Raw genomic sequence first — 22,323 nt, forward strand, 5'->3', positions numbered from 1 at the left:
AGAGCAATAGTAACCCCAACTAAGACAGCAGACTTGGAGGTTCCAAGAGAATGGTGCCATCACTAGTCCTCTTACTCTTCCTCTCTCCCTCCGTTTGTCCCTCCCTCCGTTTGTCTCTCCCTCCGTTTGTCCCTCCATGTCTCTCACTGCCTTGTGGTTATGGATCAAGATGTGAGCTCTAAGGGACTCTAACCTGAAACCATTAGCCAGATTAAAGGCTTTATTTTTAATAAGTTGCCTTGGTCGAGGTGTTTTACCACAGCAGCAGAAGAGTATCCAACACTTACCTTAGATAAAATGCAGATAAAATCCAATGAATATAGTTAGTAACAGAAATAATACTCAGGGAAAGTGGTAGTATGTAAGCAAGGAGAAAGCTAATCTCTTTAAGGAACATGTGCTGGTTGTAGGTGCAACTCCTCATACAGTAAAACAACAACAACAAAACCACGCTGTAAGAGTTCAAAGAAAACTAAACAGAATCACTTGTCTTTAGAACTTCATCAGGACAGTGTTTAAGAAATCTTTAAGAATAAAATTTCAATAGGTAAGAAAACTCATCTGAGAATAGTTCTATTTGCATTGTATCTTAAGGTGCAAGCAGCTGGGCACAGTGAATTATGCCTATATCTCAGCTCTCAGGAGGTGAAGACAAGAGGATTATGAAATAATTACCAGTATATTGTCTTGGCATGCATTTAAGATGCATGGGTGCACTAATTGTATCCCTCAGCCTAATAAAACTCAATCTGAGGAATTTGGAGACTGGAGACCCTGTCTCAAAACAAATCACAACCTGCGTACAGAAGAGACAGACATGCACTATGTTCCATCCATGAAATAATCCCTCAGATTTATATTTTCTTCACTGGAGTTGTCATATACTAAACCATATTTTCAATATTTAGGTTAAAGACTAATCTTACACAAAATTACAAAGTACATAAAACTCTGCCAGCCTTATTCATCTTTCCTCTATTCTCTTCTCCCTCTCTCATTTCCTTCCTTAATTCTTTTTTCAGTGCTGGCAACTGAATCCAAGGTCTGGGCAAGCACTCTACCAGCACTGCGCTTACATTTTATTTTGAGACAGGCCTCAATAAGTTGCCTAGGATGGCCTTGAGTTGGCTTTTCCTTACTCCGCTTCCCAAGAAGTGGGAAACATGGTCCTGCAGGAACTGGCCTGGCTTCTTTTGATTTTTTTCATCTTAGGTAAGACAATGGAGAGAAATCCATTTGTTCTAAAATGTACATGAATGATTGATAACATTTTTAACTATCATCACTCTATAAATCTTAAGAAGTATTGTGTAGGAGTTAAAGCTTGGTCTCTGGTGTTAGGAATGTTGAGTACAACTTGGCTCCAGAATTAGGAACATAGCGCTAAATGATGACAATATGTTGTTAATGAGCCTGGGTCAAACACCAGTCCAAGCTGTCTCCTTTTAGCAGCCATTATCAACACCCTGTCAGTTCTCTGAGGAACTGATTTTCATCCCGAGCCTAATAAATAAAGCTCTGGTTGAAGAATGTTGAGAAACGATCACAAAATCACTGTGTACATATCCACAAGAACACATCCTGTAAGTTAGTGTCTAAAACTCTACCACAATAACTAGTTATTCCCCCAGGAACCAGTTGATCTAGAATAACTTCCTCTTCCATGCCACTGAGATACATTATTCGGTTCTTATACACGATCTTCCCGCTATCTTCCCTGAGAGCCAAATGACCTCCCACCATGTGGAGACTGCTTTGCAATTCTGGCATTCTTATAATATGGAACTTTGATTAATTCTTTGTTCTTTTATAAAATAAAAGAAACTGCATTAGATTTGAGCTATATGATTCCTTAGTCACTGAAAAGAAACAGTTCCAGAGAACGTACTATAGACATCCATTATGAATTAGAATGATAAATGGCACTCTTGTGAAATAGCCTTATGGCCACTATTAAAACAATGTAACTTCCTCTAGTCCTAGGTAAACAATACCTTGACTTCTCCTCTGTCAAAACATACAATTGAAAACAGGCAAAATAACCTTCAATGGTAGCATTAAGAAGTTTACCGCAAAGACTGCTTGTAGCTTGGAGGACGTATTGTAAAATACGTTGGCTATTTATCAGTTCAGCAAACATTGAGAATCATTTTTTTGTTAGGACTATGGTAGGTGCTAGAGATTTATAGGTTTATAAAGCTGTGTTGGTGTTGGCGCAGCCTCCTTTCTCTTCTTAACACTGCCTACCTAGCACATGGATTAAAACAGTCTTCACACTTTGTTCTAACTAGGTTTTTCTCAAATCTATGCAATTTTCTTTCTTTTTTTTTCAAGAAAAGACTTTAAGCAGTTATTAGCTCAATGGGCCTGTAGTAGGATGACCCAGAAGGAAAATTTAAAAATAAGAAAAAGCCCTTAAAATTATATTTTAAAAATATAGTGTTTTCCCTCTGATAACGTCATGAATGAGCACCTTTACTCTACAGAGATGTATTGTGAAGTGTCAAAGGCATGTTTAAGACTCTGGGTTTGTGGTGAAGCAGTGCATTGAGATGGGAATGGCAAAGCCTATTCCTTCATCTCTTGTTCTGGGGGGCAAAAGAAATAGAAATAATGTACCTGGAGGCCTAGCAACCCCATCAGGGCCAAGCCCCATCATCTAAGTCCATCCACTAGAACCTACTTATAAGGTTTTTACCACCTCCTACTCATGCTTCCTTAGGGACTAAGTTTCTAACCTATAGGCAATAGGAAATAACTGGGATCCAAACCATAGCATTGGTATAAAGCCAAGACAGGTCTGCCAGCACAAATTGTGCTCTAAATGGATACTATGTACCATCTAGCACCATGCCAAGGAAAATCTGTATAAATGACATCTTTTTCAAACTTTGTTGATTCATCATATGTACACATGCACTTCTACTCCAGTTGAAAATCAGAACACGCAGCAATAAAGAGTTTTAAGCAGTGGTGAGGTGGCATGAGACCACAGAGTCACAAAAACCAAAGAGAAATGAGAGCAGCAAGATTTTGGATCTGGAAACATAAAGATAGGTGGTACCCGATTTAGTAGGCCAGGAAAGCTGAACTGAAAGCTCAGGATAGCAGTGGGGATGCAGAACGGGACCCAGTACACCATGCCCCAGGAACACCCCAATTCAAATAGATAGAACCAAGAACTTCTAGAAGAAGAAATGAAATTGGGCTCAAGATAGGAAGATCTAGCATATATTGGCAGCAAAGTAACTTAATTGTCCTACTCCCAGCCTATCAGAAGTCCGAGATCTTCACCTTTATCCAGGACACCCATCTAATCCCCTGGCAAGAGCTCAGCTCAGTGTTGTCAGCGTATGCGATGGCTCTGCTCCTCAGGACCTTCCAGTGCTGTGGCAGTGTTTACAACAAATATGCAACTTTCCTGTGTTATAATACATACCACAATTTCCCCATCCCCAAAAATTAGGGTGAATTAGAAGTTTTTGCCTCTACTTTCTATTTCCATATGTTTAGTTGACACCCAATCTGTTGAATATACCTCCATCCACTATAAAAGTAGCTGGTGATTTTACTGATGAGTCATCCAGTGGACCACAAGGAGGGTCTTGAAGGTAGAGGACGCTAAGAGTGAAGCAGCTTTAGCCTGACTCTGAAAGCCTAGTGACCGTCAGGTTTCTGCTACTTGGTTCCCCAGCCTAGAGACAGTATTCTTCTCATAGCAGCTTGGTAGTTGAGGGGATGGAGAAACTAGTTTTGAGGTTTTATGGGATTTCTGTGTGTGTCAATATGTGTCTCTGCATTTATATGTGTTTCTTGAGCTTTTTCTTTGGCTTTTTCTTCTGTTTGTCCTCTTCTGGTTTGTTTCTTTTGTTTTATCTCATTTTATTTTATAGTTATTATTTTTTAAGTGCCTACTTGTATCCTAATGAGAGACAAAAGAAAGATTTTGGTGGGTGGGAAGGGTCTGGGAGGAACTGGGGGAAGGGAAACCATAATCATAATATATTGTATTTGGTACTAAAAATGTTTTCAATAAAAAATACAAAAGCAAAATAGCCAGCAGTGAATTAATGAAAAGAAAGGGTATCCTCATGTTTTTAAGTTTATTTCCTAGTGCTTTCTAAAAATATTTATTTTTATTAAATGAGTAAATTTGGTTTTTCATGAATTTTACAACAAACTGCATTGCATATTTCAACATCAAGAGACTATTCTTTGGATAAATGTCCTTTCTTCCTTCCCTCATCAGGGCAGTAGCAGACACATGAAATGCTTATGCAAGTCCTGACTTGTCTCCCCCTGTTCACCTTTTGGAATGTTTAACTGGATATGGCCCCAGCAAACACTGTGAACATTAGACCTGACTGAGTTCTCTAGCTTCTCCTTTTTGCACTGGCACAGTACAAAGACTTACAAGTTTGCATCTATTTTAGCTCTTGTAAACCATATTTAAATATAGTCCTATGTGACAAATGAGTAAATGATCACCGGGAGCCCGGGATCCAGTGTTGCATGTGTATTCCTGCACAGCAATTGTTACATGTTCATATTCTGACTCTCCAGACTTTGTTCTTTGTTCCAGAGTGCGTGCAGGTAAATAATAGTGACTCTAGCCACTCAATATGCTGAGCCTTGGCAAAACAGTAACAAAAGAAAATATTACCTTTTGCAAGAATATACCCATTTCTCCATAATTTGAAGGTGCTATTTTGTTATTAAGAAGACTGCTGTGTTATGTGCCTCTGTGAGAAGGGCTCCTGTAACCTTAAATGTGTTTATTAGAGCATCTGTGGGCCTCTGGAGTGATAGATAATTCTAGAGTGATCCGCTTGCTCTTTCTCTACACCATTGCCTCGTTTGGGCCTGAGGGCTAATAAAGATGCAGACTGTGTCCCTGGATGTGCTTGCTCAACCAGTACCATTTGGAAATACATATTTCATTTGACAGCATCTGTAATCACGTTTTCCCTGAGAATAGCTCCCAGTGTGAAAAGCTCCCATATGCTGTAATGGAGCTCACTTTGCTGAGGGAGAGAGGAGCAGAAATACAATCTACGTTTCGTGGGATATCGAAGATGTTTTCTGAGCAGACACATGGGTTCAAAGTGCCTTATTCTTAATGTTAATCTCAACTAATTGTCCAGCAGTGTTTATGTTAAAATTAAGCACATAATTTTGATGCAAAAATATCTTCTTCATAAGAATTAAACCACTATTCTAAAGGACTACTGATTGGTTACTATATATTCATGCATTGAACTCAGATAAACTACATCCTTCCCTCTCAGCAGACAGATAACACTGTTTTTAAATTCCTTCATGATTCACAAAACACAGTCATGATGAAGAGAATGAATGTGAGTTTCTCAGGTTCCTAAAGCTCATCCAACTCTGTCTTGAGTCTTTGAGCAAGCAGCATAGCACAGTGCTCTACTGAAGTCAGGCCCTTGCAGGTCTAGCCAGCAGAAAGGAAGCCAGCCTGCCACCATTTATGTGACCTGAAACTTTCTCAGGAAAGTTGAAAATAGCCCTTTAGGTGTAATATCTCATGATCATTGGATTCTCGAAATAAATCAGTCTTGGAGGATCAGAAAACATTATTCTAATTACGTGATGACATTTTAGTTATTCTAAGTGGTGAAGTACATAGAGCAGAGCATTTGTCACCTTAACATTCTAAGGGTGTAAAATGGCATTAACCGCACTCACGTCACTGCTAAGGATCGCCATAACCCTCTCCCCAGAGCTTCCTTCACATCCTTCACCCAAGACCTGGCTTCATTTAACAGTAAATGCCTCATTCCATAGCTTTTCCCTGGCCCTGAAAACTACCGTTTACTTTCTGGCTTTGACATTTCCACAAACTTCAGAGAAGTGGGGTATTCAATATTTGTATTTTAAATTTGTCAGTATTTGTATTTAAAATTGTGTGTGTGTCTGTGTGTGTAGCACAGTGTACTCATGGAGGAGTTGGTACTCTTTTTCCACCATGTGGGTCCCAGAATGGGAATTCAGGTCATCAGACTTGGTTGCAAGTGTCTATACCTGATAAGCCATCTCCCTGTATCTGTCTTTTATATCTAACTTATTTCACCTAGTATAATGTCTTCATTCATATAGTAACAAAGGCTGAATAATGCTCAATTACCTATCTGTCTGTCTATCTATATGTCTGTCTATCTATCTATCTGTCTGTCTGTCTATCCATCCATCCATCCATCCATCCATCCATCCATCCATCCATCCATCTACGTACGTACGTACCTACCTACCTGCCTACCTACCTACCTAGCTTTCTCTCTCAGGGGGTGATGAAATGCATAGAATATTTACAGCTTTATTTTAGGGGTATAAAGTGACATTAACTGCACTATACTATATAACATACTGCTTTTTTAACCTATTTGTTCATTGATGATATTTAAGTCAGCAATTCCCCGTTTTCTCCTTCCTTATTTATTTGATGCATTTGGCTCCATACATCTAACATTTATATGCCCTTACTAATCTCCCATCTTCTACTGTCATTTCTTCTTTATCCCCCTCCTCTTACACACTCATTGTGTTGTCTACATGTTTAATGTTAGAATTAGTATATGTCAGGTCTATTTTCTTCTATGTATGCAGCATTGGTGACTTAATCATGTGAGGCTTGTGTAACTACTGAGCTACACACTGGTTCCTAAATACTCTGCTATGTTCAAATGAAATTAATCTGCAGTTACCACATCTTAAATTCCCTATCCATATGAGGTGTCATCTCTTACATAGCTGTACACAGATGCAGTTCTTTGTCATAACCTCTGACCTTGAGCACAGTTTTCAGTTCTAGTTTAAGACTTGTGTATAATATTTGTGGGACTAAGTGATCTTTGAAACCTTGACACACAGCAATTTACGAATGCCAACCACTTGAATGAACTATTTAGAGAGTAGATCTTTTCTTTTACTAAGGGTGTGCTATGATCAAGGACAGTAGCAGTATTTTAAGCTTAAGGCTGAGAGTGGGAGACTCCAGAGGCAGAAGGAAGTTCACACGTCTATGATACATTTTAGACTTGTTTTCGTTCTTTTTCTGTGTCTTTAAATTTGTGGCTACACTTGTTTCCTAAAACTCCCTCCAGACTTTGCTGATATTGCTTCACAACCAAAATAGGCACTCTCTTTAGTTAAGTTTAGCTTAATTTCATTCTCAAAATGAAAAGCAGTGGAAAAATATCTTAACTCTACCCATATTTGAGACTGAAACACCTTATAAATGAAGTTATCTTATTAAGTAAAAAAAATTCATAGTCAGTAATGCTAGTATGTCTTGCCTGTGGTTTGCTTATTAACACACCTACGGAAATGCACATGAGCATGCACACATCTTTATATACAGCCCCATTCTCTGCAGATGACTAAGAATAACCCAGACAACCCCAGATCAAAATGGTCTACTTTTAATCTTCTCAGACTTTTTCCTTATTTTGCTCTTTCTCTTTAGATGGCAATGCCCTGCCCTCTTTAAAACTTGTGTGCTGTTCTGTTATCCATTCTGTGGATTTAACCATGGTCCTCATGCTGGCTAGGTAAGTGCTCTTCCACTTAGATGTGTTTGTAGTCCTCCTTTTCTTACTTTACTTTGAGACAAGATCTCGCCAAGTGGCCCAGGCTGCCTTTGACAGAACTCGCTCTTAGGCCAGCCAGACTTTGAGCTTGGTGACTCTTTTACTTCAGTCTCTGGAGCAGCTTGGATCATAAGCATGTGTCACCATACCTACTATATCCTAGCGTCTAGCAAACTGTATTGGAACAAGAGAAGATTTGATGCCAATTGCTTCAGGATGTCATTGCTCAAATCCCTCCAGATCATTGTCCCTGGCTGAAAGTCTAGATCATATTCCTATGTGCATTTAGCTGGCTATCACCATTCCTGGCAGGTGAGGTGTCTGGTCACTAGGTAGAAGGAATGCGATTTTAGAAAGAATAAAGTGTTTAGTACATTTTAAATCCTGACTTTTGGGTATTTTGCTAGATTTTCCCATCTACTTCATTAAAAAGCAACTCAGGTGTGAAATTTCCTTTGCCAAAATGTTGATTAAAATTTCAAGCCGAGTTAATGATTTAATAGAATAGCTGACCCAACATTTGAAATGTCGTCTCCTGTTTAAGTTAGAAAAGAAAGCTGGGCCTGGGACTGTAGCTCTGTAGCTGAGTACTTGCCTAGTATACACGAGACTGTCAAAAACAAAAGGTGAATTAATTACAATAGTGACCGTTATTCAGCCCCTTTTAAGTTTGTACATTTGAAGAATCAAAACCCAAACCATTTCTCTCAAGCCATTTTGGTCAAGTTAAAAAAAAATGGTGCATTACTTTGCTTAATACTTCATAAGATGTAAGACACGGGTTCTCAGCATTAAACAAAACTGCTAGCCTGGTCCGCAAGTTGCTGGCGTAGGGCCCATAGGTTTGCAATGACACAGTTATATTTTCTTACCAGTTTTGTTTAGACTAAAAATTACCCTTCTGATTTCAACTGGATGCGCTTCAAATCCATATAGAATTTAATTGGTGACTTAGTAGCGGCCTATTTGAAGCAACTAAACCACAGAATGAGTTCAAGGGCATGAGCCACCAGGGCAACTCTTTTGCAAATTTACCTGAGTGTGGAACAGGCAGTGAGCATGGCTCAGTCAACCCAGACTCAGGCCTGACTCAAGGTTATCTTAGCTACCTTTCGTAATGAAATAAATAAAGTGCTTAGTGGTATCTGGAATATAACTAATGTTCCATAAACACAATTTGTCTATAGGTGATATGTGAATGCTGTGGTATGGTCTAAGATACAAAGCTACTTTTCTGCTCTCAAAAAGGTTGTAAAACATTGCAGCATTAGTGCTTGTCTCCTCAAACCACAGGATCTTGTAAGTCCCTCACATAACACAGAACAGAAAATAAGGATTACGGTTAGATTAGTACTGTGTTCCCTTTCCCACTTGTGGCCGCACACGGGTACGTGGGCTGTAGGTATGCCGAGGCCTTACCCTTCATCCCATGGGGCCTCCAGACTCCACCTCTGAATGCTGTGCAGACTTTATCACTGTTGTATGTATGTCTGATAGCAGAACCCATGAGCCTGCACTATTCCCTATGACAGCTGCAACTGGCTTCAGAAGACATCAGCATAGGTTTATGATTTGCACTGAAGGCTAGCCAAAGTTCACTACCTTTGGTATCCGATGACACACTGGGGTATTTGTCCCCAAGGGGCTGTTTTCAACACCAAGCAATTCTCATTACTAGCGCCACACTTACCTATCTCAGTGTCAGAAAATGTGAGAGTTCCTGCAGCAAGTGTCAGAAATAAATTTGTATTGAAATCATTGACATTCAAGAACCTTGGATTATCTAAGCTATTTTAGCAGTAACTCCTAGTCTTGCACAAATGGGTGGAAGGATATGGCAAGGCACAGAGTCTGTATCCGGGTTCAGTGTCCAGTGTTTTTACTGCAAAGTCCAGTGTGCATTACTGAACAGAAGACTTCCTAGCTACTGACTAACTGCGCAGAACACTGTCTGTAGAATGCTGTTTTGTCTGAGCAAGCATAATAGAAAAAATGTAATTAGATTACTAAAAGCAAGGAAGTTTGGAGCATCATATCAACTATTTCATTCTTGTTTGCACATAAATGCTTGCTTGATAAGTGCCTGCCAGTCCAAAAGAGCTTGGCCAAAGACTTACTTTATTCTAACATGGCAATGCAATTGTCAGGGAATAAGTTTTTACCTCATCTCTAACTTTTCGGTGGTTACCTCTCCACAAAAATGCCAAGGCTGTAAATGACTAAAAGGTCCAAATTAGTATGTAGTCATCTCATTCAGAATCAAAACCAAAGACCTTATATAATAAGTGCCTTCCATCCCTTCTCTCAGCTCTTACTCTGTCCTTAACACCCACGTAAGCCAACTCGGGCCTCAAAGCACTGGTATCAAAGTGTGACCTGCAGCAGCTGCAAACAGCAGATGAGAACATGCTAGAAAGGAAAATTCTCAGCCCCACCATCCCCCTCCCCCAGACATTCTAGGTGGAAAGTTACCATGGGGAAACCTAGCAGCTTCCAGCAACTGTGCCATTTGATGGCTGGTTGGTTAGCTTTTGGGTCAAAGCCTTGCTTTGTAGCCCAGGCTAGCCTGGAATTTGCAATCCTACTGCTGGCTCTCAAGTACTAGGTGCAACCCCAAGTTTGTGAACCCCATCTGACACACCGTTATATAATAGCCCCCCAGTTATCTTCAGATATTGTTGTGAGTATTCTGTTTTGTTGTTATGGTCTTAACCCTGCTCTAGGCTCAATTTATCATAAGTGTGTAGATGGTCATCCCCATACATGCAGGCAGCGGAGTAGTGAGCTTGCGCTAAAGCCAGGTAACGAAGAACAAAAGTCTCATGCAGAGTCTAACTCATCAGCTTCCCTATCTGTACTTTTGCACCAAACTAAACCCAGAGGGCTGCGACCCCAGTGTTGCGCAGCTTTCTCCCTCACTTCCTGCAGGTCTCTGAACATTCCTCTTTCTTAGTGAGTCCTGCCTGGTTGTTTAACGAGCACCGCCACTAGGACACACTCTGTCCTTTCCATCCTCTTTCTCTGTTTGTAGAAGAACCACTTAAACCACATATCTTAATTCTTTCCTTACTGTCTGCTTTTTGGCCTGTTAGAAAGTGGTGTCAGTGCTCCCCTATCCAGCCTTCCTTTATCCCAATTCTCCTGTTTCCCCAAGTTCCCCCCATCCTCCCCTTCTCACTTTTCTCTCCCCGTCTCCCCTTACCCCCATTCCACCCCACCCCCAAGATCCCAATTTTCTCCCCAGCAATTTTGTCTACTTCCCATAGCCAAGAGGATAACTATATGTTTTTCCATGGGTTCCCCTTCTTACTTAGCTTCTTTAGGTTCACCAATTGTAGACTCCGTGACCCTTATTTATGGCTAGAAACCAATTATGAGTGAGTACATCCCATGTTCATCTAGGGTTGGCAAGAGACTTGACCCTAGAGGGGCTCCCAGGAGCCCAAGCCGAGGTCCCCAGTTAGTTCCTTGGGCAGCTGAGGATAGGGAACCTGAAATGACCCTAGCCTATAGCAATACTGACGAATATCTTGCATATCATCATAGAACCTTCATCTGGTGATGGATGGCGATAGAGACAGAGACCCATACTAGAGCACTGGACTGAGCTCCCAAGGTCCCAATGAGGAGCAGAAGGAGGGAGAACATGAGCAAAGAAGTCGGGACCACGAGGGGTGCACCCACCCACTGAGACAGTGGAGCTGATCTACTGGGAGCTCACCAAGGCCAGCTGGACTGTTACCGCAAAAGCATGGGATAAAACTGGACTCTCTGAACATGGCGAACAATGAGGGCTGATGAGACGCCAAGGACAATGGCACGGGGTTTTGATCCTACGTAATGTGCTGGCTTTGTGGGAGCCTAGCCAGTTTAGATGTTCACCTTCCTAGATATGGACAGAGGGGGAAGGACCTAGGACTTACCACAGGGCAGGGAACCCTGACTGCTCTTTGGACTGGAGAGGGAGGGGGAGAGGAGTGGGAGGAGGGGGAGAAGGGTGGGAGGAGGGGGAGAAGGGTGGGAGTAGGGGGAGGGAAATGGGAGGCTGGGAGGAGGTGGAAACTTGTTTTTTTTTTCTTCCTTTTCTCAATAAAAAAATAAATAAAAAGAAAGAAAGTGGTGTCAGGTGGGCAGGACGTTCTGCCTGCTTTGCCCTCTAGTACCTTAAGAGAGTACTTCATGCCAGAGGTTCAGAAAACATCTATTTAATAGAATGAGTGAGGTTCTTCATGAGTTTAAGCAAGAGGAAGAAGTTAATAGGGGGAAGAAAGTTCATGAAATGGTCCATTTTTGCTGTTTGCTACAAGAATATTAATGAGATACCATGGATTTAATGAAAAACCTGAATTTTGAAAAAACTTCAGAGGAGCCATTGACTCTAAATGATGTTCTATGCCAGACAGAGGCCGTAAAAAGCAAAACGCTAAGGTCTCTCCCTAGCTATTTGGGGTGGGGGGTTCGGGGGATCAAATTTAATGCTTTGTTCATGATTATCACATAGCCCACCACTAATCTCTACCACTAGCCCAAGCTGTGAGACAGTATTTTTTTTAAATCATATTTCAATTTATCTGTCTTAATCTCATTACTTTGCTAATTTTATGTTACTGTGCTATTAACATAGGAGTTCTCAGCTCAGGGATAATTTAAACAACAAAGTGGTACTAATTAGCAAGCTCATATAGAGTAATGGCTCACATTTCATACTGGAGGCTTGATAGTTCCTGAGCTGAGCTGTGGCCACACTGCCAATAGGGTATGTTCTTTCTTCTTCCACGAGTAATTGAAATTCACCAGGACACTCCAGTTCCTTCGTTATGCACTGAAGTTGCCAAGAGAGGCCTGGAGGCAACTTTAGAGAGCAGAGCCTTCCAGGCAGTCTCACATTTAAAAGCACGGAAGGACAAATCACATACAATAGAATGCATGGGTAAGTTGGACAACTGTATATCCTCAAGTAACCAAACCTCCATCCTGATGTAAGGCATGTTCGCTACCCAACAAGTTCCTTTATTTCCTGTTTGAGTATTTTCCCTACCTTGGGAACAACTGTTGTGATTTCCATCACCATGGCCTAGTTTTGTTTAAGAATTTCATGTAATTAGATATATGATTATATCTGTATGTAATTAATGTATGATATAATACGTCATAAACTTTTTGGTGTTTGGTTTATTTTGACTCAAAACAGTATTCCCCGGACTCACCTTCATGACTGATTATATCAGTGATCCAGTTTTCTCTACTAAATGGTATTCCATCTATGAATACACACAGTGTGTTTATCTACGCACAGCCATTTATAAATAAAAACTGCTTTGTGCATTCATTCATTTTATACTTCCCAATGGAAGTGATGGTTCATAGAGCTAACTTTAAAAACAAAACAAAATAATGAAATTAAACTACTAACTCAGTTTTCAAACCGATTAAACCACTTCACAACAGCGTACAAGTTCTCCACATCTTCTTTCAAACGTCATGTTATTAGTGGTTTAAATTTTAACACCAGGGTGGGGCGGTGGTGGTGCATGCCTTTAATCCCAGTACTCAGGAGGCAAAGGCAGGTGGATCTCTTTGAGTTCGAGGCCAGCCTCATTTACAAGAGCTAGTTCCAGGACAGGCTCAAAGCTACAGAGAAACCCAGTTTAGAAAAACCAATAAAAAAATTAACCACCATGTTTACATTAGTTATCTTTCATACTGTGGCAAAATAGCACCAGTTCTCCAGTTACCCGTTCAGAAAGAGGAGAAATGTATTCTGGCTCACAGGTGGAGAAGTTTTAGTTCATGGTCTTATCATTCGGGCCTGTGGTGGCACAGCAGTGTGGGAGAGTTTTGGGGAGTCTGTGGTTAGAAAGTTAAAGAAAAGAGAAAAAGGCAGAAGAGCCATTAACCCCAAAGGCATGTGTCTCACAACCTTGAGGCCTTCCAATGGACCTCATTGACTGAAGGCTCCAACACCTCCCAGGAGTACCACACCCGCTTATAGCATTTAACATGGGGACCCGTGGTGACGTCCCACAAACTACAGCACATACAGACACGTGGTGATGCCTTGTGGTGGTTAATTCTGCATTACTCTAAGAAAGAACAATGTTGGGCATTTTTAATGTACTTGTTGGCCATCTTGTTTTAAAAGTATGGTCAGACCGTTGGCCCACATTTTGAATCAAATTCTTTTTCTTGAGCTGCAGGTCATGTGTGTGTGTGTGACACACCATTTTCTCCCAGTCTCCCTTCTCCACAGCACCGTTTAAACAGTAGATATTTTCAATTCTGATAATCTAATTGATATACTTTTATAGCTTAGTGATTTTCATACCTGGCATGAAAAACTGTGCATTCCATTGGCAGGGATATTCTCTTACACTTTCACCAGAAATTTTGTACACTTAGCTGCTGTGTTCCAGTCGCACCCCATCTCAATCTGACTTTTATAGAAAAATGGGTTTTCAAGTTTGTTTTTAGAAATATGTTCTAATATTTGTTATAGAAATATTACAGAAAATACTACCTTTTCTCTTATTAGAGTTATTTTGTGGTCTTTGTATGGGATTTCCGAGATGGCACAGCAGGTAACGGCACTAGCTGCCAAGCTCGATGACTTGAGTTCCATTCGAAACCCTTGGTGGAAGGAGAGTACTGACATCCACCATTCATTCGTCCTCTGACCTCCACATGTGAGCCATCACACCTGTGAGCCATCACACATGTGAGCCGTCACACCTGTGAGCCGTCACACCTGTGAGCCATCACACATGTGAGCCATCACACCTGTGAGCCATCACACCTGTGAGCCATCACACCTGTGAGCCATCACACATGTGAGCCGTCACACATGTGAGCCGTCACACCTGTGAGCCGTCACACCTGTGAGCCGTCACACCTGTGAGCCGTCACACCTGTGAGCCGTCACACCTGTGAGCCGTCACACCTGTGAGCCGTCACACCTGTGAGCCGTCACACCTGTGAGCCATTACACCTGTGAGCCATCACACATGTGAGCCATCACACCTGTGAGCCATCACACATGTGAGCCATCACACATGTGAGCCGTCACACATGTGAGCCATCACACATGCATGCCCATACACCTGACACACACACTAAATGAAACCAACATATAACTTTAAAATATACTGATTTCTGGGTATCCAAATCTGTCCCAAGAATTGATTTTTTATCCTTAAACCAATATTACACCATCTAGAAATCCGGGATTAGAAATTGTCAACTTCAAGATGTATTAGCTATTCTAGATTCCTTAGATTTCCTTATGAATTTTAAACTAGCTTGTCAAGTTAAAAAGAAATTCAGATGGAATTACAATGATGAAGCCTTGATTCTACAGGTCAGTGTGGGAGAGGCTGGTTCCTTAATAATATGAACCCTCCAAATCATGAGTTCGGGCTCTCTAGCTCTCTTTCTCTCTCTTTTTTCTCTCTTTCCGTGTGTGTGTGTGTGTGTGTGTGTGTGTGTGTGTGTGTGTGTGAGAGAGAGAGAGAGAGAGAGAGAGAGAGAGAGAGAGAGAGAGAGAGAGGTGGGGGTGTACTTACTCCCTTGAAACAGGGTCACTGAACTGGGCTAATGGCCAGAAAGACCATCTCAGTACTAATGTTGCAGGTATACCTACCTATAAGATACACACACACACACACACACACACACACACACACACACACTTTTAATTTGACAAGTTTTAACTTGACAAGCTAGTTTAAAATTCATAAGGAAATCTAAGGAATCTAGAATAGTTAATGCATCTTGAAGTTGTATGTGGGTGCTAGGGTCTGAACTCAGTGCTCGTATTTTCTTCACAGCAAACACTCTTACCATTCAGCCATCTCTCCAGGTCCCAAGGATCAATATTTTCTTAGAATTCAGTGAGCTATTGCTTCTCTTGCCAGTGTTTAAGTGAACAGACTTTATACATATTTTGTTGACTTAATGTGCAAGTGTATATATTATAATATTTAAAACATATATATATATATATACTTTATGTATTTTAAAATTTAGTTTTTGTGTGTTTACTCAATATTCTTGATTCTCTTTGGGGTTTTTCTATTGGTCGTCCCTAAATAAAGGCACTTCAAATTCTTTCTAATATGTTAGCCTTTTATTTCTCCTAAAGAAACTTAGTACAGCCGGGCGGTGGTGGCACACGCCTTTAATCCCAGCATTCGGGAGGCAGAGGCAGGCGGATCTCTGTGAGTTCGAGACCAGCCTGGTCTACAAGAGCTAGTTCCAGGACAGGCTCCAAAACCACAGAGAAACCCTGTCTCGAAACCACCCCTCCCCCCAAAAAAAGAAAGAAACTTAGTACACTGGCTAGCACCTTCAACATAGTATTGGCTACAGGTGGTAATACTGAGTGCCTTCAGTTCTTGGGAAATCAAGTATCCAATGACATTAACTAGTACTTATCTTTTGAATGTCCTGCTATCATCAGGTTCAAAAATCTCAGTTCTGTTCTAAAGATTTTGATTTTCCCAATTAGTGTTAAATTTTGTTTTTTCACATTTTTTTTTTGCTTTTAAAAAATTACTAATGACACCCTCTCTAACACCCATGGTATTAGTAATAAGTTTTGTGGTTTTTCATTAGTTAGAATATTATTGATTTTATTGCTTTCAAATAAATAGCTTTTGAGAGCCAAGGATGTTCAGACTACTGCCTTAAGCTTTATTCTTAATATTAAAAAAACAAATGACATGTGTTTATTTGTTTTTCTTAAATATACATTCAAATATGTAATTAATATGGCCTTGGGAAACTGTGCCCTTTTTTTTAACATGTGGTAAGAATATATTTGCTTCAAAGTTTATCCTTAGGGCAAGCAGTAAGTTCAGAAGAATTAATGATATTGATTGTCAGCCCACCTCCAAAGTCTTTTTACCTTACAAAACAAAAATTGTATCATTAAGCCATCCGGTAGAACCACCATCCACCAGGGAAGTTTATTATGGTAAGGATTCCTACACTAGGTATAAGTTTGAACACAAGAAACAGTTTTCAGGCCTAAAGCTTCTCCCTTTCCAAACTCTTCTAAAGTAATCTGTACCTATCTCTACCAATCCTAGGTAAATGCAAGTGATACTGCAAAGCTAGAACAAAGGTCATCTGAGCCTCTGCAAGGCTCCCTTTTGGTTGCAGAAAAACAGAAGCAAGTGTAGGTATTCCACCTTTGGCCTGAATTCATTCTGGCTATCTGTTACTCATACGATGTCACACTGTGTGTGTAAAATCAATGCTTCAGAACCACAAAGGAAAGTACAAATCCATTTGGAGAACCATAACTGTATTTAGTGATAACCTTATCTAAAAGAAATTAACATTTATAACCATGCAGAACCTATTGAAGTCCCTCTTGGTGCACATAAGTTTCTTTAATTTAGTTAATAAGTTCCCTAAGTAATAAATTAAGGGCATTCAAAATAGCTACAGGAAACATTTGAAGAAAATAACACATTCACAATAATCCAATATAATGTGTATTTTGTGGTTTAGAGTCTACCCAAAGAGTTGAAAAATATTTGCTCAGTTCTTAATATTTAATTCCTCAGAAACCCTACATTCGAATGCAAACTTAGGATAAAAATATGTTTGCATTCTCAGTGTCTGGTACTCATCTACTCCGTGGTAGGTATTAATTAAAATGTATTGGTTATAAATTAAAAGCTGAGGGTGTTAGTCTGTATTTCTTTTTTTTTGTATAATTTTATTTTTCTGAAAATCGATTGTTTTTTATACAGTATATTCTCCTTGTTTTCCCCTCCCACAAATCCTCCTAGTTTCTCCACACCTCCCCTCCCATCAGAATCCCCACCCTTCTCTTTCTCATTAGAAAACAGGCATCTTAGGATGTCTTTCAATTCTTGACTTTTAGGAAACCGAATAAGGTATGTTGAGAATAAAGCACAACCAGAAAATTACCAAATATGAAAAAAATAAATATATGTGTTCTTGGCCCTGTCCCTTTCACAGAACTTCATGAGCTGTGAATTTCCTGAGTGATAGTGTGTGTCTCTTTATGTGACTGGGGTGGTTATAGTAGACCATTAGACAGTTTTAAGAGGAGGGCTGGCCACATCAAGAAGACTAAGCCCATGACCAGAGGTTCAACTACCCAAGAGATGTAGAGAAGGGCTGGTAACTGAGTTTGATCACATGATCACTGACATCATCAACCACACCTACATAATGAAACTCACATAAAGCCTTCAGACACTGATCAGTGGAGTCTTCTGGCTGATGAATATGTTTGCATATGGAAATAAGGCAGCTCTGACTGTCTAGAGGCCCAAATAGTCAAAGAATAAATAATGTTTATCTCTGCAGTCAACCAAAACAGTACACTTCCATGAGTGACTAGATAGAAAGACTCTTATACTAGAGTTAAAAAAAAATAAAATACATTCGCACACTGTAGAGAGGGCTCAATATATGAATGTATACTAAAGCTGGCCATGCTTCAGCAGAGTTACATGTTAGTAAATCAGTCTACATGGTAGAAATCAACCTGATTGAAGTGAGGCCAAAGGCATGAACTCAGGTAGCTGGAGTATCAATCTGTAGCCAGGCCTCATTCTAAGGCGGTGGGTCTGCCTCCTTGTTGAACTTTACATACTAGGAAGGAACAAACATAGTGTTTGGGAAAAACCATTGCAACCACACTGAATGAGTACCTCAAACCCCAAGACTGCAATAAATGGAAGCTTGCAGATTCTAGAAACTGGGCCAGCGTGGAACAGTGTCACTTGTCAGTTCAGACCTCTCGATGGCATTTCTGTGGCACGCAGGGACGAGTCTGGACTTCATTAGCGAGCCTCACGACTTTATGGATTATGGTTTTGTGGGCAGATATTTTGAGAGTTGGCCACAGAAGAATATGATTGCTTTCAAAACATTCCAAGCAAAGAGCTTCAGGCTGAGAAAACAGGAGTAGGCTGCTAGTCTTGGTATTTTGGGAAGTGTGTCATCATAATGATATTTCCAGGCTTCTCTGGATGAGGCCAGAGAAACCATCAAGGCAGCCTTCCTTAAATTAAAACAACAGTGGGGTATTATTTTCTACTTATAAAATTGGAAACAAATTTTAAAATTAATGCCCAGTATTACTGAGATCATACCCTTTCATTCATTATTGCAGAGTGGAAAAACCACATGGCCAGAAAGAAAAGTTTAAAAAGTGCAATAATCTTTTAAACATAGCATTCTCTAAGAATTTATCCAATGAAATAATCATCTGTGCACAGATATAGCTGTTAATTTCTACTCAACAGTGCTAATTTTAGTGAAAAATGTCTGACATTGACCACTGAAAATAATACTCTAGAGAGCATGTAATGACTTGAGAATTTGGTCATCATACACTGTTAATTAAAAGGCAGTTTACAGAGTACTGTGTGTCAAATAAGTCTCCTTTTTATTTCAAAAAACAAGCAAAATAATAATCCAAGTATAAACATTTTTTTTAAAGTTAGACTGCCTATTAAAATATCCCTAGTGCCTATCTTTAGGTGGTAGGTTACAGGGCACTTTCAACTGATTTCTATTATAAACATTACATCTAGATGAAGAGAGGTAAGGTCTTAAACATTTCAAGTAAAAAGAAGCAACAGATAAACATATGAACAAACCCATAATAAACTAAGGGTCTCTAGTAACACAGGAGCCATGTATAGTGGTGCCTAAAGCTATCGGTTCAAAGCAATTTATTTTAACCCGGATGGTGTAGCATGTTCTGAAATGACTACACTGTAGGATTTTGCAGGAATCCTCTCCTATTCATGCTATATTAAGCCCTGTGTGGTATGAGATCACTTGGCTCGGCTTAGGATTCTTGCAGTGAGGTGGCTTAGGACAGTCACCAAACACACATGCCACCTTGAAGGTTTTCACTTGAGGTTTCAGTTCATTAGCCGCTGCTCTCTCTGAGAGTGAAATCCAAAGCTGAGTCTAGAGGGAAACAAATGAGGAGCTCATGTGCCATGTCTAGATCCATCCCAGGCTGCCAAGAGGCTAACCTCCGGGGTGAGGTGCTGACGTCATCACCACACAGCCTTTCCCACAAGTTTCCTTAACAACAGACTGGGGATAGTTGGCCTATTCATGTCAATCATCATGGTTCCGTAGTCAATCTGAAATGCTTTTTAAAGATTATTCATGGAAAAACTATGAGGTGCGAAGTTTAGATGCCCGTCAAGTAAAATCCCACACTGTCTGTTTCAGCTCCTTTTGGACTATAAAAAACTGAGTGTCAAAAATATGTGTTTTCCACAAATGAATGAGTCAAAAGTCCATACAAAGCTAGATTTAAACAAAGCCCTTATAGCAGTAGGACATGGGGAATAGTGCCAGGCCAGCAAAACTGTTCTCTGCCAAATTCCTTCAGTAGCCAAGTCAGCCTTGCCCCAGTGGGGGTTTCCAGCTAAACGCACTCCATCCTGCTCTACACAACTGACAATGGCTGCAAGTTTCAGTGCACATTTCCAAGGAATGCGTATTCTGGATGCTTTTCTAACTACTGATAGCCCTTCAAATCAACAGTGAGAGACCCACTGGCAAGCCTCACTATTCTTCCTCTCCTCGGAGTTCAAAAAGCATTTTACAATCAGAACATCCCAGGAGCGACACCAGCCCACCCTTTCCCCAGACATGCAAATGACCAGAAAGTCAGAGAACACAGGACTTAGCTCACTAGACCCACCTGGCTGTTGCTGGTCCTCCTGCACCTTCAGCTGGCACGTGCACAGACTGGCAAACAGGTGGCTGTCGTCTTTCCTTTGTGTGGTAGACATGGTACCCACAATCTGTCTGTGCCTCGGGGATCACTAGGGCATTTTGTCTTAGCCAGTCATCTAAGACTGTCTCCAGAAGTCACTTGGAAAGAACACAGAGGCACATGCAGATCTCACCTCTCTTGTAAAACATTTACTCCTCGAACAAGCCGGAGTTTCTCCTGGTTAAGAATCCTGCAGTAAATATTTACCAGTGTTACATCTCCTGCCTACAAAGATGCCAACTTGTTTGGCTTGAAGTAAGACTTCATTCTTACTTTGTTTCAAAGTGTTCTGAAACTTTCTCCTTTATAGTGTAAAATCCTAAGAAGAAACTATCTCTCTCGGCCAGTTTTAGCCATTTTCGATTTCTTCTCTGATCTGGAGTCCAGACCCTCAAGCATAGAGAGGACTGCCAGAGAAAGTCCCAGGCAAAGGGGAGAGTACCGCAGGGTTAAACCCAAGTTTCTCTGCTTGGTCAGCTTTAGCCCGTGACAGCTGGATGTGTACAGTTCTTAAAGGAGGCTGCAGGGGGAGGAGCCGAGAGAACTAGCTAATTAACATAAAGAGGCAGGCAAGAAATGACCTTCTGATTGCTTTAACATAGTGACCAAAGCAGGGATTGTAAAGAAGCCCTGAGAGCCGGGTAATTAACCATCTGACTTCGGCTGCCTCAACATTAAGGCACAAGCCCGAAGCAGGGCGTTGGTGGCTTGAATAGTCTCGGGCACTCGTGAAATGGAAAAGGTACAGCTGGTGCTGGCTGCTCATGAGCTCATGGAAATGTACCGCTGCAACTCTTGGATTCTGTAAACAGCTCCGAGGCTCCAAGCGACGACAGTCACGGAGCCAAAGCAACTATTTAGAGTTCTGCAAGAAAAATAAACACACAAAACCCTACCCAGCGCCTTACCTTGACTTCCCAGTGCAGCCTCCATGGCTGCCTCTACATTCTAAGACAAGGCTGCTCGTGAGTTTCCTTGTGTGTGCCCGTTCATTACTGTTGGAAACCAAGCCCCAAACACCTTTGGTTCAACGAAACCACAACAAACACTGTAGGTCCTGGCCCGCAGTATTCTTGTAGAGTCAGAAAGGAAGTAACAAGCAGAAGTAAGGAAGCCAGGGTTGGACACTGAGACTTCCTACTTATCTTTGGAAACTAGTACTAAATACCCTAATAAGGTTACCTCCTCATGATAGCTGGGTGCTGGGGGATTGTGTCTCTTGCTGTTGTTGTATTTTTTCTCAATTTCTCAAATATATTTTGCTTTCTAAAAACTTGTGAAATGTAGGATTTCTCTTTTTAAAATCCCTATGACTAAAATGGAAACTTTGTACTATATTTTGGTTTTTATTTGATAAAACTTTCATAAAGATATAGACTTGGAAATGAAGAATCCTGGTCCCAACTGATCTGAGCTATAAGGTTAAATATGGAATCTACACACACATGTACACCTGTGTATGTACACACACACACACACACACACACACACACAATGTATGTATTTCTTAATTCTTCTGTTCCAGATAAAGAATTGAAACTTTCGTAAGCAGAGCTGGTTTTCACCTGCCTTGATTGGCTTACAACTTTCCTGCAGGCCTGTTTCTAGATCGACAATGTTAGAGAATAGGGCTGATGCTGAGGACCCTTAGGGTCTGCTTTGGGGACCAATGTGCAGTCCTGGGTAGTGGCCCTATGACTAATCATTACATCAAGGTGATACCTGAGATCTTGCCCTGAATGCTGTTACACTTCTGCTCTTGTGGGGTTGGGTTTTCTACTCCACTGGAGTGAACCCAGCATGGCTGAACTCTCCTCGTGCCTGGAGTGAATGAAGCATCAGAGGTGCAGAACGGGCGTTCCTGTCACCGCCACCTCTCTTACTTACTCTTTAGAAATACCCACCAACTTACTTCAGGACAGC

General features: G+C 40.7%; 1 protein-coding gene across 3 annotated transcripts in view; it reads right to left on the reverse strand.

Annotated features, from left to right (window-relative positions):
* Ranbp3l (RAN binding protein 3 like) overlaps positions 1–20,886 on the reverse strand; it is a 45,811-nt gene extending 24,925 nt beyond the window's left edge. For 2 of the 3 annotated variants that reach the window (XM_075975917.1, XM_075975918.1), the window contains exon 1: positions 20,326–20,521. In XM_075975917.1, the coding sequence (XP_075832032.1) occupies positions 20,326–20,416 (91 nt within the window). In that variant the 5' untranslated portion in view covers positions 20,417–20,521. Of the gene's footprint in view, positions 1–20,325 lie in introns of all 3 variants that reach the window. The other variant, XM_075975916.1, reaches the window with a different exon arrangement.
* Positions 20,887–22,323: the final 1,437 nt, after the last annotated feature.

This window comes from Microtus pennsylvanicus, chromosome 6 (assembly GCF_037038515.1).
Source record: "Microtus pennsylvanicus isolate mMicPen1 chromosome 6, mMicPen1.hap1, whole genome shotgun sequence".
Classification (NCBI taxonomy): domain Eukaryota; kingdom Metazoa; phylum Chordata; class Mammalia; order Rodentia; family Cricetidae; genus Microtus; species Microtus pennsylvanicus.